General features: G+C 50.4%; 1 protein-coding gene across 1 annotated transcript in view; it reads right to left on the reverse strand.

Moving 5' to 3' along the window:
- Window positions 1–4,468: 4,468 nt before the first annotated feature.
- CXCL12 (C-X-C motif chemokine ligand 12) overlaps window positions 4,469–15,019 on the reverse strand; it is a 29,522-nt gene continuing 18,971 nt past the window's right edge. Inside the window, exon 4 of the mRNA XM_036461242.2 lies at window positions 4,469–4,490. Within this exon, the coding sequence (XP_036317135.1) occupies window positions 4,484–4,490 (7 nt within the window). The 3' untranslated portion in view covers window positions 4,469–4,483. The remainder of the gene's footprint in view (window positions 4,491–15,019) is intronic.

A 15,019-nucleotide genomic window follows, 5' to 3' on the forward strand; every position in this document is an offset into this window, starting at 1 on the left:
AACACTTAGCTGAGGCTACATTGAGAATTAATCTTTTAGCCAAAAAGCAAGAAATGCCACAATTGCAGAGTCAGTGAGTGATTCTTCCATCTGCAGGGCTCTTGCGAACCTTGGGGCCAGCCCTGAGCGCCCCACAGCCACCTGCAGGGAAGGACACAGGGGGCTTGCACAGATAGGGGTGCTGTGGAGACTGCATTCTTTAGGAAGGAAGAGTAAGGATAGGCTATTTGTGTCTGGTCTCCATGGGACTGGGGAGAAAGCCACGCCCACTTTGCTGAAGGCTCTGAGCTCCTCTGGGCCCTTCCCTTTTTTCTGGGAAAGAATGTTTGGAAAACTTTCTTTTGAACACACCTCTAATACTTGAAAACATGGATGGAATTAGAAAATGCAGCAGGCACAGTGCTGGTGCTTTTCACATTGGGCATGCATGAGCAACCCTCTAGCTGAGAGAAGCAGGGGCAGCTGTCCTGTGGATTGGATGAAGGGGAGCCCCAGCTCTGACTCTCCCTCTGGGGGCTCTCAGCCTGGTCTAAACTTAGCCCTGAGGGGTGGCGGACTGCTCTGTGGCCCACAGCCCAGCTCGCAGCTGGCTTTGCCTGGGACTGAGCGAGACCCATGGGAAGGGTTTCCTTTACCCCCAGTCTCAGGAGCCCTAAACCACCCACCCTGGCAGGACACACACACACTTCCTGGTTTGGCAGCCACCAAAGTCATTTTATTACTTCTTTTAATGAAATATTTTTTCTTAATTTTTAAACAAACATGCTTATATGTTAAGCAGCTATATTCCCAGGCCTATACACTGGTTGGCTTAGAAGTGTCTGTTAGCATTCACAGTAGAAGTCATACAGGAGTCAGGAACCAACCAGAGACGTGTGTCCTCCATTGCCACCCCCTCTCCCATGCAGGCCACGGGGACATTCACAGCGTGTGCGTTAGACTCCAGATGGAAAAAGCGGCGGAGAATTAAACTCAGAGCAAGAAAAGGCAGAACAAGGACCACAATTGCCTCAGGGGTCCATCCGGGAGTCCCTCCTGCCAGAAGGAATCATCCTGCCATGTTCTCTGTACTTGAGGTTATCCCTTCCATGGGGCAGCCCACATCCCAGCAGAGTTTTAAGCCCACCGTGTGGCCCCAGCGGTGATTCAACAAATGCCACAGCCCTGTTCACTTTCCATCCTCTTCTCATAGAACCTTCAGTCTCTGCAAACCTCTGAGTCTTTTGGTGGGATGTTGATTCAGCCAGAACAATGTAGCTTAGCTATCACTCCTGCCCTCCCCCAAGAGCTGGGGGCATTAGGAGTGCTGCTAGGATCTGGGACATCACTCAGGCACCTGCCGAGCCCCATGGCCTGGGAACAGGGCTCTGCTGAAGGGAGAGAAGGTCACAGACCCAGACACAGGGCCTCTGAGCCTGAGGGGAGGGGTTCTGTAAGCCTGGCTGTGTGGCCAATACCCCACCACCTGGACACTTCACCTGAGGGGTCTTCATTGCTGCCAGGTAAGTGCCAGCCCCAAACTCACCCAAGGAAGAAGGTCCTGGGCTATTTGCTTGATCCATGGCAAGTGTGACCAACATCCCTAATGGGACTTCTGAAAAGGGAAATTTTGGTTCATCAACATGCCTTTCAGAGTGAAGCAGGTATGATAACAGGTAAGAATTTACTCAGCAAATGAGTGGGAAAAGCATCCCTTTCCTTTATTGTTTACACATAATTCTGGTCTCACACTTCTTAACAGGGAAGACAAGACCCCCCAGAGTCAGTCAGCCTCAGGGCTCAGCCTGCAGAGGTCACAGGCCTAACCTCTGTCCCTTTGCTGCTGGGTCCTGTGAGAATGGGGCCACCCTCTCTGAGCGCCTCAGGACCCATGCAGTCCTCTCTGCTCCTCTCCAGCCAAGCGTTCTCTTGTCTTCATTCTCCCGGCCAAGAAGGCAAGACCCAGGAAACGAAGGCTCCACTGCTCTCAGAAACCAGCCAGGACCTTGAGTGAGAACTGAGCAAACACTCTCCTTTCTGGCTCCACGTGATGTGTGCCATTATTTTTCTTCACAGCACTTATCCCCTCCTGACATTATACTCTATGTCACTCTTCTCTGCCCTCACTACTTAAATGCAGGCTCCAGGATATTTGGTGACCTTCATTGGATTTGTTCCCTGCTGTATCCCAGTGCCCAGAACAGGCCTCAGGTACGGTTTGTGGAGCGAATGGTGTCAATCTGCTAGAGAAGCTATAACAGCATACATAGACTGGGGGCTCACACAACAGAAATCTATGTGCTTGCAGTCTGGAGGCTGGGAAATCCTAGAGCCAGACCTCGTTCATGTCTGGTGAGAGCTCTTCTCTTGGGTAGCAGACCACCACCTTCTCACCATGTTCTCAATGACATTGGTGCATCCTGCCCCTTCTCACTGTGTCCGCAATGACATGGTGCACACTGCCACCTTCTCACCGTGTCCTCAATGACATTGGTACATCCTGCCATGTTCTCACCATGACCTCAATGACATTGGCACACATTGCTACCTTCTCACTGTCTTCAATGACATTGGCACACACTGGCACCTTCTCACTGTCTTCAATGACACTGGCACACACTGCCACCTTCTCACTGTCTTCAATGACACTGGCACACACTGGCACCTTCTCACTGTCCTCAATGACATTGGCACACACTGCCACCTTCTCACTGTCCTCAATGACATTGGCACACACTGCCACCTTCTCACTGTCCTCAATGACATTGCCACCTAAGAGTGAGCTCTCTTAGGTGAGTAATCTGTTGGGTCAGAAACCTGTCCTTATGACCTCATTTAATCTTAATTGTTTTCTGGGCATCCTGTCTCCATAGTCACATTGGGAGCTAGAGTTTCAGCACATGTTGTTTTTTGGGGGGAGGGAGGGAAGAGAAGACACAAACCTTCAGTCCATATCAAATTGGTATGGAATATTATGTCCAAAGCAAGCTCATAATACAGGCAAGGGACAATGGCCACCTACATCCGGAATATAAAAATCAAACAACAAGCAACAAGAAAAGTACAAAATTAAATCCTGAAGGAAACAGAACATTCTGGAAAGAGACCATAAAAGAACAAAAATCTTCATTTAGTAGAGTCAAAGGTTTAAGAACATATCCATAAAAAAAAGTCCAAGTAATGCTAAAAAGAAACCTTTTTATAATAAGAAATAGCTTTTAAATATTAAAAATATAATCACTAAAATAGAAGAGTGGAAGAAAGATGAAGGCTGACAAAATAGGGTCAAGAAAATATCTTTAAATACAGATGTTTATGACAAAGAGAATAAAAAATATGAGAGAATATCTTAAACCATTATTGAACATCAAGTCAAAAAGTTTAATATCCAATTATCAGAAAGAGAAGAAAATTAAAAATAGAGGGGATAAAATTTGAACAAAGAAGAAATTTCCCCAAAACTGAAGTAGATCTTGAGTCTTTATGCTGCAAGAATACATCAAGTATCCAGCCAGTAAATAAAAACAGGTCATACCTAGATCCAACCTGGCTGCATATGCCAACTAATGATCATTGGTGCCAATTCAATGCCAACAGCGACCCTCGATTTGGACTGTAGTTTAGAAGAAAACCTTTTCATTGCCAATGGCTCAATTGTCCTTCAGCACAACTGTTATAGCAGCAGGGCTGTGGGACAGTTCAATTGTGCTACAGTCCAATCATGAAGCAACACAGCTTCTCGCACTGCCCTCCTCAGCATCAAATGGCCCCGCGTTGGGAGGTTGCTCCACAGCATGAGGGTTGTATAAGACACTGAACTCTTACAGATTCCCATGGCACTCATTGCACTCTTCTTGCTCATTTTCACATCTGTTTTCTTCCCACTCTCCAAGGTCCTCAAAGTCAAGGACGTATCTTATTATTATTGTGAGGCAACTTCATGTGGTGGTTATGAGCAAAAGCTTGGCAATCATAAGATGCTAGTGGAGTCCCCAGTAATGGCTGAATGGCTTTTGGACTCGACTCAACCTGGAAGAACCTCAGGTTCTCTGTCTGCAAAATGAGAAAACATCCATCACACAGGATAGTGGGAAGATTAAAGGAGATAGACATGAAAACCGAGTGGTTAGTCATCAGCTGCTATTGCTACTCATCTCAGAGCCCTGCACACAGCGCAGGCCCTGCATGTAGCAAAGACCTCATTTATGAAGTTCAACTGATTAGTCTTGAAAACCCAGGAGATTCCTCTTTGATATGGGCTGGGCACCTAGAAAGTCTGTCAGACTTTTCCCATATGCAGGAAGCACAGAGGTATTTTGGGGTCCACTAGGCATGTGATCATACCCACCTGCTTGCATGGATGCTTCACATAAGGCAGATGCATGTCACCTACAGGCAACTCTGCTGTCTGATCCCCTGTGGGCACAGCATGCTCTGCTTATGGATATTTGCCCTTGTCTTGTTCCTTCTGAGCTTTGACAATGACCTTGAGAGGTCGATATTCTCATTCTCTGTTTTTCAGATGAAGAAATCCAGGTTGAAAATGCTGAGGGACTTACTGAGGGTCACTCAGCTACCCACTAGCATGTGGTCTCAGCTCCCAAAGGTGCTTCTCTCCGCCCTCCACACGGCCTTCTGTGCTTGGAGAACAGGCTGCCGGACTGTATACATCCCAGTGTGACCAGCCCTGAGGTGGCCCTGGTGTGGCAGAGACTCCTCACCTGGTGTTGGTTCCCAGGAGTGAGATCTGGCCATGCCCCTGGGGAGGAGAGCACAGGCCAGAACACAGGATTTCTGGTGAGACCCATTTCTTGAAGGAAAGTATTTCTGTTTCACATGTTTTACAACCAGGGAGCTCACAGAGTTCCAGTCGAGAGACGTCCCACGTTGGTCCCTTCAGCTTCCCAATGCTCCACTTCATTTCGCTGGTTTACTTTAGAGAAATTACATAATCCCTCAGCTCTTTCCTTCCCTCTTCCATGTGTCTCACCCTCTCCCTCCCTTTCCCCTTGTTATTTCCTTTCCTTTCTCACCCCTTTTTCTGTCCTGTATTCAGATTCCCTCTCTCTCTTAATTCCTCTCTCCCTCTATCTCTCCTCTCCACTCCTTCCCCCAACATGGTGATGCAGTCAGGAAGGAGGAAGGAGAAAAGTGTGGAATTCGTTTTCCTACATCAGAGCTGTGGCTTTAAATCAATAGCGAAACTGTTTGGGAAAAGAAACCTACAAGGATTTAGCACTTATCAAAGGCACATCAGAGACTGGGCAGGGGACATCCTGTTTATATAACTCCTTCTCCAAGGAGGCTCAGCTGAGCCTGGCCAGCTGCAGCCTGGATAGCTGCTGAATGCCAAAGCCCAGGAGCCCACTAGCTGGTGTCACGCCCAGGCCTCCTCCTCCTCTTGCTCCACTGAGCCCCCAGTGCCCGTGCCTGCCCCCAGCTCTCCACACCTGAATGGCAGCTTCTGCATGCAGCCCCTGCATGCCCCCAGTCTGCCTTCGCCAGGGCACCGTGGGCCTGTCCTTCCCAGGAGGGAGGTGCGGCGTTTCCTGCCTCCATCACCCGCTGTGTGCGGCAGGTCCACAGGCGCCTGGCCCGCAGCCCCTCAGCAGGATTCCCATCTCTGCCCGGGAAAGGCTCCTGGGAGATCGTTCACCATCCAGTGCTCACATCTGACCACACACTCACTGTGTCCTCTGCCTTCGTCAAGGGCTGGGGACACAGGTGGGAAAGACTCCTCCGTTCACAGAAGATGGTGTGGGCTGTCAGAGGGGAACAGAGGCAGAGGGTGAGGGGGGCGGGGGTCACTGGGTGCAGCCAGGGGATGCTCCTCAGAGGGGGTTTCTTTAGGTTGGGGGCGAAGAGGGCAGCATGGTGATGTGAGGGGCAGAGCTCCAGGGGAGCAGTCAGTGCCAGTGTCCGGAGGGCCTGCTGAGGGATAAGGGAGAAGTGGCCGGGAGGTGATGGCAGGAGGCCTGCAGGGTGGGATTCTGAGCACCAGAAGGAACGGGGAAGAGAGAAAAAAAAAGTCAATGTGAAAGTGAAGCATCATACTGCTGTCTTAGGCAGGTCCCCTACCAGAAATGGAACCGGAAACCTTTGAGCCACACTGGCCGGGGTGGATAATGCAGCTTTACCACCAGGTTTGCTGAGACCATTGAGCAGAAGGTATGGCTAACCAAACTGAGCTCCGTTCAAGGGAGGACTTCACAGCAACCAAGTCTGGGAGAAATGTTCTGGACCCCCTGGGAGAAGGGAGCTCCCTATACCAGAGTGAAGGAGAGCATGTGGAGGGTGACTGAGGATTAGGGTCCCTCTCCAGAGGCTTTGCCACTTCCACTCCTGAGCTCTGGGCTTCTCTTACCTCATGTCCTTGGGACAGCACAAGCTCAGTGTCTGCATACCATGCAAAGCCTTCAACGAGGCCGAATGCCTGAGGCCGAGCACAGGCTCTCTCTTGCCCTGCAGTCCTGGACTGAGCACCTGTTAGCCAGGCACTGTGCAGGTCTCACCCAGACCTGCTCAGCCAGAAGCCCCTGGGGAGCAGCCAAGAAGTCTGTGTCCTGAGAAGCCCTTGGACAATTCTGATCATCTCTCAAGTTTGAAAACCATTGGTCCAGAGAAGTGACTTCCCGCAGTGAGATTAGCTGCAGAACAAAAAAATGCTGCCAATGGATGCCACCCCAGACCCTGATTTCATCAGCGACAGCCTGGAGATCGGACCCTGGAGAGCAGCTCAGGCTAAGAAACCGCCCAGGCCCCACCAGGAGCACCGTGCCTCTGGATTGGCCTTCACCCCTCTGCTTTTCTGCGTTTCTTTCCCTAAATCCACTTTTTAGATTTGCTTTCTTCTCTTTCCTTTTATCTGCTCATTGAAAAGAGTTAGAGCAATAATCTCCTTTCTAAACTTTCGCAGAAAAAAATGCTCAACAGGATAGGTACTTGTGAACAAGTCCTTTGTGGGTTTTCCCCACATAATTTAAAATAGTACATTTCATTTTTCTTAATGCTTCCATCTGTAGTCCCGGGAAGTTATGGTGTTCTGTATTAAACTTGCTAAACAACATTGTTTTTATTTTTTAAACATATTTTTTATTGATTTCAGAGAGGAAGGGAAAGAGAGAAACGTCAATGATGAGAGGGAGTCTTTGATCGGCTGCCTCCTGCACACCCCACAGTGGGGATTGAGCCCACAACCTGAGCATGTGCCCTTGACTGGAATCAAACCCAGAACTCACTCTGCAGGCTGATGCTCTAGCCACTGAGCCAAACCAGTTAGGGCAAGAACATTGTTTTTAATAAAATCAATATGTTAGTTTATGTAAATATAACATATTAACATATATTGCAAATGTAACCGCATGGAAGTGCTTAGAGAAATATTAGTTTTCCTTATTATTTGAATTATGATCCTTTGACCAAGGCAAAATCCTCAGGGCATATGGCAACAGCGGCAAAAACCAGACACTGCTTTGTGAGTAATTAGCATGTGTCAGGCTTGCTGCCTTCCGTCTTGGGATGGTAAGTCAGGCTTTGACCAAAGAGAAGGCAGTCAAACTTGGACTTGACTGTGTGATTGGAGGGACTTCCCAAAAGGGGAGGCTGAAGATTGGCCGGCTGTGCTCAGAGGGCATCCTGTCGGGAGCAGCTGGCATGTGGAGGGATGAAACTGTCTGCTCTTGGGGCTCGAAGCCAGTGGGAGGACGGGCCACAGACACAGCAAAGGAACGAAGATGGCGCAGAGGACTGCTCCTGAAGGAGGTGGGAGGAGCAGGAAGGTGACCAGAGAGGCGTCTTGGTGGATAGGAGGGTGCAGCAGAAAGGGAAGAGGAGTCCCGGGCAGAGGTCTAGGAAGAGGCCTTGGGCAAAGGGGAGGGCATTTGAGGACCCTGGGGGAGGCAGAAGGCAAACAGTATGACTGATGATGGAGAGGGGAAGTGGGACGGAGGGGGGCGCCATGGGAAGTCCTTAGAGGGTTTCAAATAAAGGAGTGGTGTGATCTACACAGAACCTTTTTACTGAGCGCCTGCCGTGACCATACTTTTTTGGGCAGGAGAGGGAGCAAGAAGCAGGGTGAGGCTGGTCTTTCTGCTCCAGAGTCTCAGTCCTTGCTATCTCCTTTTAATTTTCTAAGAGGAAAGAAATTGATAGCATCCAATATTCCAAATAATTCTAGACCATTAAAGACTCTCCTCACATTGTTTAAAATGGAATGTTTGGTATTAGTTTGTAAATTCTATTGTCCACCCATTTCAACCTAGCTTGTTTTTCCCTCTAGAGCTCCTCACATCTCTGCACATGGCTTCTCACCCAGATGCAGGATGCAGGTGACCTCTGCTGGCCACGCCCTCAGGGTCAGGGAGAGTCTGTGTTCTGTCTCTGGAGCTGGGAGGGCAAGGGGCTGGGAACCGCCTCTCATTTCTCGAGGCATCAGGACATGACCAGCCAATGGCAGGTCAAGGCCGGAGTCGCCCCCAAAGACTGGTGGCAGCGGCCTCCGGCTCATCCAGTGTTTGGGTTTGTCTGGGTCTCCGACATGGAGTTTCTCGTAAGTGTCATCAGTTCCGGTCACGGCGCCTGTCACAAAGCCCTCACTTGCTGAGATGCCTTTTGCTGTATTGTGCACTGTGACACTGAGCAGTGTGAACATGTAAACAAAACAAGGGGGGAGGAGCATTGCAGTGCCGGGCCTCAGGAGTTTGTTCCATTTTGGCGGACTGTGTGAAGCGCTCACGGTGTCCTGGGGAAGAGGAGAGGGAAGTCATATTTCTAAGCTGCATAAACATTTGGGCATTGCCCTCTAAGCAACCTCTAGAGGAGCCTCCTAAAGGTTGGGGGAGCCCTGGTGAGGACTCTGTCTGTCTTATTTTACTTGAGAATGGCTTGTTTTGTTTGTTTGTTTTTTGGGGGGAGAACATCTCTGGCTGATCGGAGAAGACTCTGTCTTGGCTGCACTGGGGACCCTGGCAGCTCAGCGGTGGGATGAACTTGCTGAAACTGGAACAATTAGGGGTGAAAGATGAAAGTCGGGAATTTAAACTCCCAAGAACACTATGTTCAACACTGTGGGGATCTGTAGTTTGTGAATCATCAGCAAAATTAAAAAATGGTGAAACCCAGATGAAAGATTTTCAGTTCACAGATAAGGGAGAAAAATGAATTTCAAACCACGTTCTTGGCAGCCGACTTGCGATTGTGTGCGCTGTGCCAGACCTCACAGGGATGGTGGCTCTGAGGAGGGCTAGGGCGAGGGGCAGGGGGCAGGGGGCCCAGCCCTTCCCAAGCTGCAGGGCAGGCAGCGCAGTGGGCAGCGGTTACGTAACCGCGGGCGTTTGTTTAAACATTCGGTTCAGCGAGTAATTAGATGTTCTCACAATAAGTTAGTGGTGGCCCAGGATGGAGACTTAGGAGATGGAATCTGGCAGAGCTGGCGACTCGCACTGACAGACCCAGGGCCAAGGGGAACAAGGCCAGATGCATTAAGACAACGTGATGGCAAATGAAGGACATGGAGGCAGCGCTGAGAACGGAGAGGCAGACCTGCAGGTTTTGAGGGGCTCCGCCACTTGGAGATCCCGGCTTAGCACTGCCCTCTCTGGTGCTAGATCAGCTTTCCAACCACACCCCGAGGAGGGAGGCGGGAGGACTGATCCCCATGGCCTGGGAAGCCCCTGGCTTCCTCCCTGCTGTGCCGGGTGATGAAGGTCTGTATCCAGAGCAGCCAGCCCCGAGTCTGCACCTAACCAGTGCTTGGACCTGAGCTGGCACCATTTTTATCTGTCTTCCCCCCATTCCTCCATGAGCCTCTGCTCTGGCTCCCGCCTCCCTGCTGACTGGTCAGGGCAGTGTCTGAGCCTCCCTTCTGTCAGCTCCAGAATGCATTTCCTTCACCCCGCCGGCCGCCGGAGCCCCTGCTGCCCATGACGGGTGTGTCTGTCTGCACTGTCTGCACATGCAGGGACACTTCCACTTGGCTCCTGTGTGCCTGACCCTGGAGCATGAGTCCTGTCACTCTGTCCAGGGCAGGCCCCAGAAGATGGACACGTGTCCAGTGCCCTTCAGGCTCCAGTCCTTCCCCCAGGTGATCACAGCCTCGCCCTCCCCAACGGCCCTCCTGCGTCTCCGCATGGCTCCCCATGGCTCCACCGAGCCGCACAGGAAGGAGGACTGCCTGCTGACACAGGGGCTCAGTGACACACAGGGACGCAGGGGCCGCCCCTTGTCCGTGCATGGTTTTGGAATGGGCTGTACCATGACTGTCCTCTCATCAGTACAACAGGAACGCCAGCTCCCTGCAGGGAGCACAGGGCATCGGCTGGTGTAGCAGTACCTGGCTATGGGAGAATGCCCTGAACTTGCATGGTATTCTTACCTGCACCAAGCACAGCCCTGCCCCCACTTTGGGGCCATCCAGGGCCACCCCATCTCCCACTTTTTGACTCCAGCTGAGGAACCGCAGACAAGGAGACTAGGGCGTAAGAGGCTCGGAAGAACCCCCTCCCCCACCAGGTCTCAGGTGTGGTCTGTGACAGGGTGGTCATGCACAGGCCCAGGGATTCTTCACAAACTGGGGGTTCTGGGTTTTCCATTGTCTGAGCTGGGTTCCTGGGCTCATATCTGATAAAATGGAGAACCCAGGGCCAGGCTGGAGACTCGGCCCCAGGTGCCGGCGGAGACAGGCAGTGGGGGCCAGGGAAGAAGGGGGACGTGGACCTGAGGTGGAGGCTCAGGATGTCCTAGAGGGAGAGGAGGGGGCAGAGCAGGAAAAGGGTGGGAAAAGGCAGAATCCTTTGCCATTTTTTTAAAAAAAATTAAAAATATATATATTATATTGATTTATTTTTACCGAGAGGAAGGGAGAGGGATAGAGATTTAGGAAACATCAATGAGAGAGAAACATTGATCAGCTGCCTCCTGCACACCTCCTACTGGGGATGTGCCTGCAACCAAGGAACATGCCCTTGGTCGGAATCGAACCTGGGACCTTTCAGTCCGCAGGCCGACACTCTATCCACTGAGCCAAACCAGTTTTGGCATTTTAACTATGCTCTGCATACCTCAGAAATCCACTTATTTTTTGATCAGGTGGCCATTGAATTTATCATTCCAACTGGGGCATTCAGAGAGAGAAAGGGCCTCGTGGTCATTTTCCTGGGAACACAGGCTGACACTGGGACTGTCCTGCTCCTCGGGATGTGTGGTTGCTGAGTTCTTTAAGGACTTTGACAAGGTATCTGATATGCCTGCTTGCCCAGGGGCCGAGGCCCTAAGAAGGGAATCTTGGGGTTCAAGTCCTCCGCTTTCTGGGACCTCTGACCCCAAGCCCTTGCCCTTTGCACCTTCCTGGGTGCACACCCAGCACCCAGGCCAGGAGGACCAGGCGCGTTGGGGTCAGCAGGGCCCCTGAAGAAGCACGGTGGTGGGGCCTGACCCTGGCCTGCTGCCAGCGGGGAGCACAGGCCTGGCAGCTACACAGAAAGCATCTTGAGAGTGAGCTCTGTTTTATTTTTCTGGAAAACCACAGGCTTTTCCAGAGAGCGCACAGATGAGCCTCAGGGGCAGCCCTGGTGCATTCCACAGCCGCAGCTGCGCGGCCTGGGTGCTCCCTGCCTTTCCAGCCGCTGGTCCCCGCCTGCGCCCGGTCAGGGGCGTCTTTCTAACGCAGGTTGTCAGAGGCTCTCCTCTGAGGGACTGAGCTCAATACACTCACATCAGAGCTCCGGGCGGGAGGCCAAACAGGGGAGCAATGGGAGCCACGGGGTTTTCGTTCTGAAATCTCATCGGTGAATCTGAAGGCCTGTAGCGCTTTAAGAATGGACAAACAGCCATCAGAGGAGTGTAGTGGGTGTAAATGTATCCTGATTAGAGCGTTACTTAAACTCCCGGATGTCTGGTGTTGTACTCCAACTTCCTCCCTGCTCAGGGAGGGGTCACAGTCATCCCGGTGTTACACCACACAGCTCGCTGTTTCCACCGCGAGAGACAGTAAACCTTGCACTTAACATTGAATACACACACACATGAAAATTGTTATTCCTCTTAGTAGGTGTGACATATGCACGTTTTCCATACTATTCTCTACCCTTTTTTCTCTTTTCTACCCGACTTCTACTTCATTCTTTAAAGTTGCTGCCTCTGACAGGCTATGTGATTTCACAGCCTGAGTTTGCCCACCGTTTTCTCCAGATGGACTCTCACCTAAACTCCAGAAATACCCTGGCCATACGGGGCACACTCGGAGCTTAGCCCACTCCTGCCTGGGCCACCGCTTTGCTAAGAGTCACTGGAGTCAAGCAGCCCAGGGTCAGCTCCAGCCCTCAGACCTCCTGGCTCGGAGGCTAGGAGGCCCCACAGCACCTTGGGTCCACTCTCTGTTCTGTCACCCAGGAGAGGGCTGGGCTCTGGCAGAATGAGGCAACCATGCTGGGGCCTTTGGTAGGCCTGGCAGTCCCAGGCTGTGCTGGAGACACCCCTGGATGCAGAGTGCCTGGCCAAGGTGTTTGTTTCCCTCCTGGGAGCTCTGTCCACTGGCTAAGGAAGACACAGGGAATGCAGGAGCCTCTTGTTCCCCTGCCTGAGCCACACCAGCCCGCGGGCCCCTGGCAGGTGCTCCTGGAGGAAGAACTGCAGGACGGTGTCCAGGGCAGCCTCACTCCTGGCGCCCAGGCCTGGGACCTGCGGAGTGGCAGGAGGGCTGCCTCCCCACCTGAGGAGTGTCCAGAACAGTTGCTTCCTCATGGCCAGCAAGCCCATGTGACCTGGGCTGATGGTCCCACGTTCAGGAAAATGTCTGTGAGGAGGCCAGGACCAGTGGCGCTGGGCTGCACCTGGGCCTTCTGGTTGACCAGGAGGGATCACTGCTTTTCCTCAGCAGCCTCCCGGCGGCCCTGCAGAGAGGGGCACAGCCAGCTTGCGACAGGCCTTCCTGAAATGCCCTTCCCCTCACTTCCCAGGGGGTTGGCCATCCCGCCCGGGGCTGGTGGTCTGCAGCAGCTGATGGACCGAGGCCTTCATCTGGGCAGGACCCTGAGAAAAGTGTGGGGAGCCAGGCGGGACCCTGTGTGGAGCAAGCCTGAGCTGCAGTCCCTGCTCTGTCACTTCCCGTGAGTCATTTGTGGAAGGCACAGCCTTGGTTCCAGGAGCGGGTCCCGTTAACCGCTCTGTTATACTTGGCAGCGTCCCTGGCTGGCTTTCTGCTCCTCTAGGGTCCAGGCTGTGTCCCCTGCCCCAGAGGCCTGAGAGGACAGCAGAGCTCTCACCTGGGCAGCTGCACTGGCTGTGGCTGTCCCCCCTCCACCCCAGCCCAGCACTGACCACCCTGAAGGACGTGCAGGTCCTTACAGGGAGGAGAACTTGGATGATCTCCTCGCAACCTCACCCCACCATTTATTGAGAAATACTTGATATATATCACCGTGTAAGTTTTAGACATAAAGCATGATGATTTGATTTATATATGTGTATATATATAATGAAATTACTACCATCATAGGTTCAGCTAACATCATCCTCTCATATAGACACAATAAAGAGAAAAGAAGGAAAAAAGAAAAGAAGCCCTAGCTGGTTTGGGTCAGTGGATAGAGTGTCAACCTGTGAACTGAAGGGTCCCAGGTTTGATTCCTGTCAAGGGCACATGCCTGGGTTGCAGGCTCAATCCCCAGTTGGGGGCATGCAGAAGGCAGTCGATCAAGGATTCTCTTTCATCGTTGATGATTCTGTCTCTCTCTTCCTCTATGAACCCAGTAAAAATATATATTAAAAAAGAAAAGAGGAAAAGATAAAGTTCTTGTGACTCATAGGATTACACTCCTAACAACTTTTCTCTGTGTCATCCTGCAGCGGTAGCCACAGTCATGTCCCTACATCGCTAGGACTTATTTATCTTCTACTGGAGTTTGGGCCTTTTGACCACCTTCCTCCAATCTCCCCTTCCCCCAACTTCTGCTTCTGGTGACCCTGATTCTGATCTTGTTTTCTATTAATTTGTGTGTTGTTGTTTTTTAACCAATTATAGCTCAATAACATTCCATTATACTGATAGCTATCGCAATTTCTTTATTCACCCACTCATTCATGGGTGTTCATGTTGTTTCCTTGTCTTGGCTATTGTAAACAATGCTGCTGTGAAATGAGGTGCAGATGATTTTCAAGTTAGTGTTTTCCTTTGAACATATTCCCAGAAGTGGAATTGCTGCCTCATGTGGTAGTTCCATATTTAAGTTTTAGGAACCTCTAAATAGTGTTCTGTAGTGGCCGCGCCAACAGTGCATGAGGGTTCCCTTTCCTCACCAGCACTTGTTATGGCTTGTCTTTTTGATGATAGCCATTCTAAAAGATGTGATAATAATATCTTGTGATTTTAATTAGCATTTTCCTAATGATAGTTGATGTTGAGTATCCTTTCGTGAACCTGTTGGCCTTTTGTATATTCTTCTTCTTCTTCTTCTTCTTCTTCTTCTTCTTCTTCTTCTTCTTCTGAGAAATGTCTACTTAGGTTGTCTATTTTTTAATTGGGTTATTTTTATCTATTTATTTTGCTACTGAGTTGTGTAAGTTCTTTATATATTTTGGATATATGGTTTGCAAATATGTTTTCTCATTCCATAAGTTGTCTTTTCACTTTGTTGATTTCTTTTGCTGTGCAGAAGCTTTTTAGTTTTATATAGGCCCTCTGGTTTTGTTTTGTTGTTTGTGCTTTAGGTGTCGGTGTGGCCTTGAGTATGCCAATAAATGCTCAACCTTGTGAGGTGCGTAATGGTATCTTTATTTTAGAGATGACCAAAGAAAGGTTCCAAAAAAGCATTACCAAGATCCATATCAGGGAGCTTTAGTCTTATGTTTTTTTCTAAGAATGTCATGATTTTAAGTCATAACTTTAAGTACTTAATCCATTTTGAATTAATTTTTATGAATGGTGTAAGTGATGGGTCCAGTTTCATTTTCTTACATGTGAATATCCAGTTATCCTGGCATCATTTATTGAAAAGGCTATCTTTTCACCATTGAATATTCTTGGCCTCCTTGTCAAATATTAGTT

The sequence above is a fragment of the Pipistrellus kuhlii genome, unplaced genomic scaffold (genome assembly GCF_014108245.1).
Source record: "Pipistrellus kuhlii isolate mPipKuh1 unplaced genomic scaffold, mPipKuh1.p scaffold_m20_p_35, whole genome shotgun sequence".
In the NCBI taxonomy this organism is placed as follows: Eukaryota; Metazoa; Chordata; class Mammalia; order Chiroptera; family Vespertilionidae; genus Pipistrellus; species Pipistrellus kuhlii.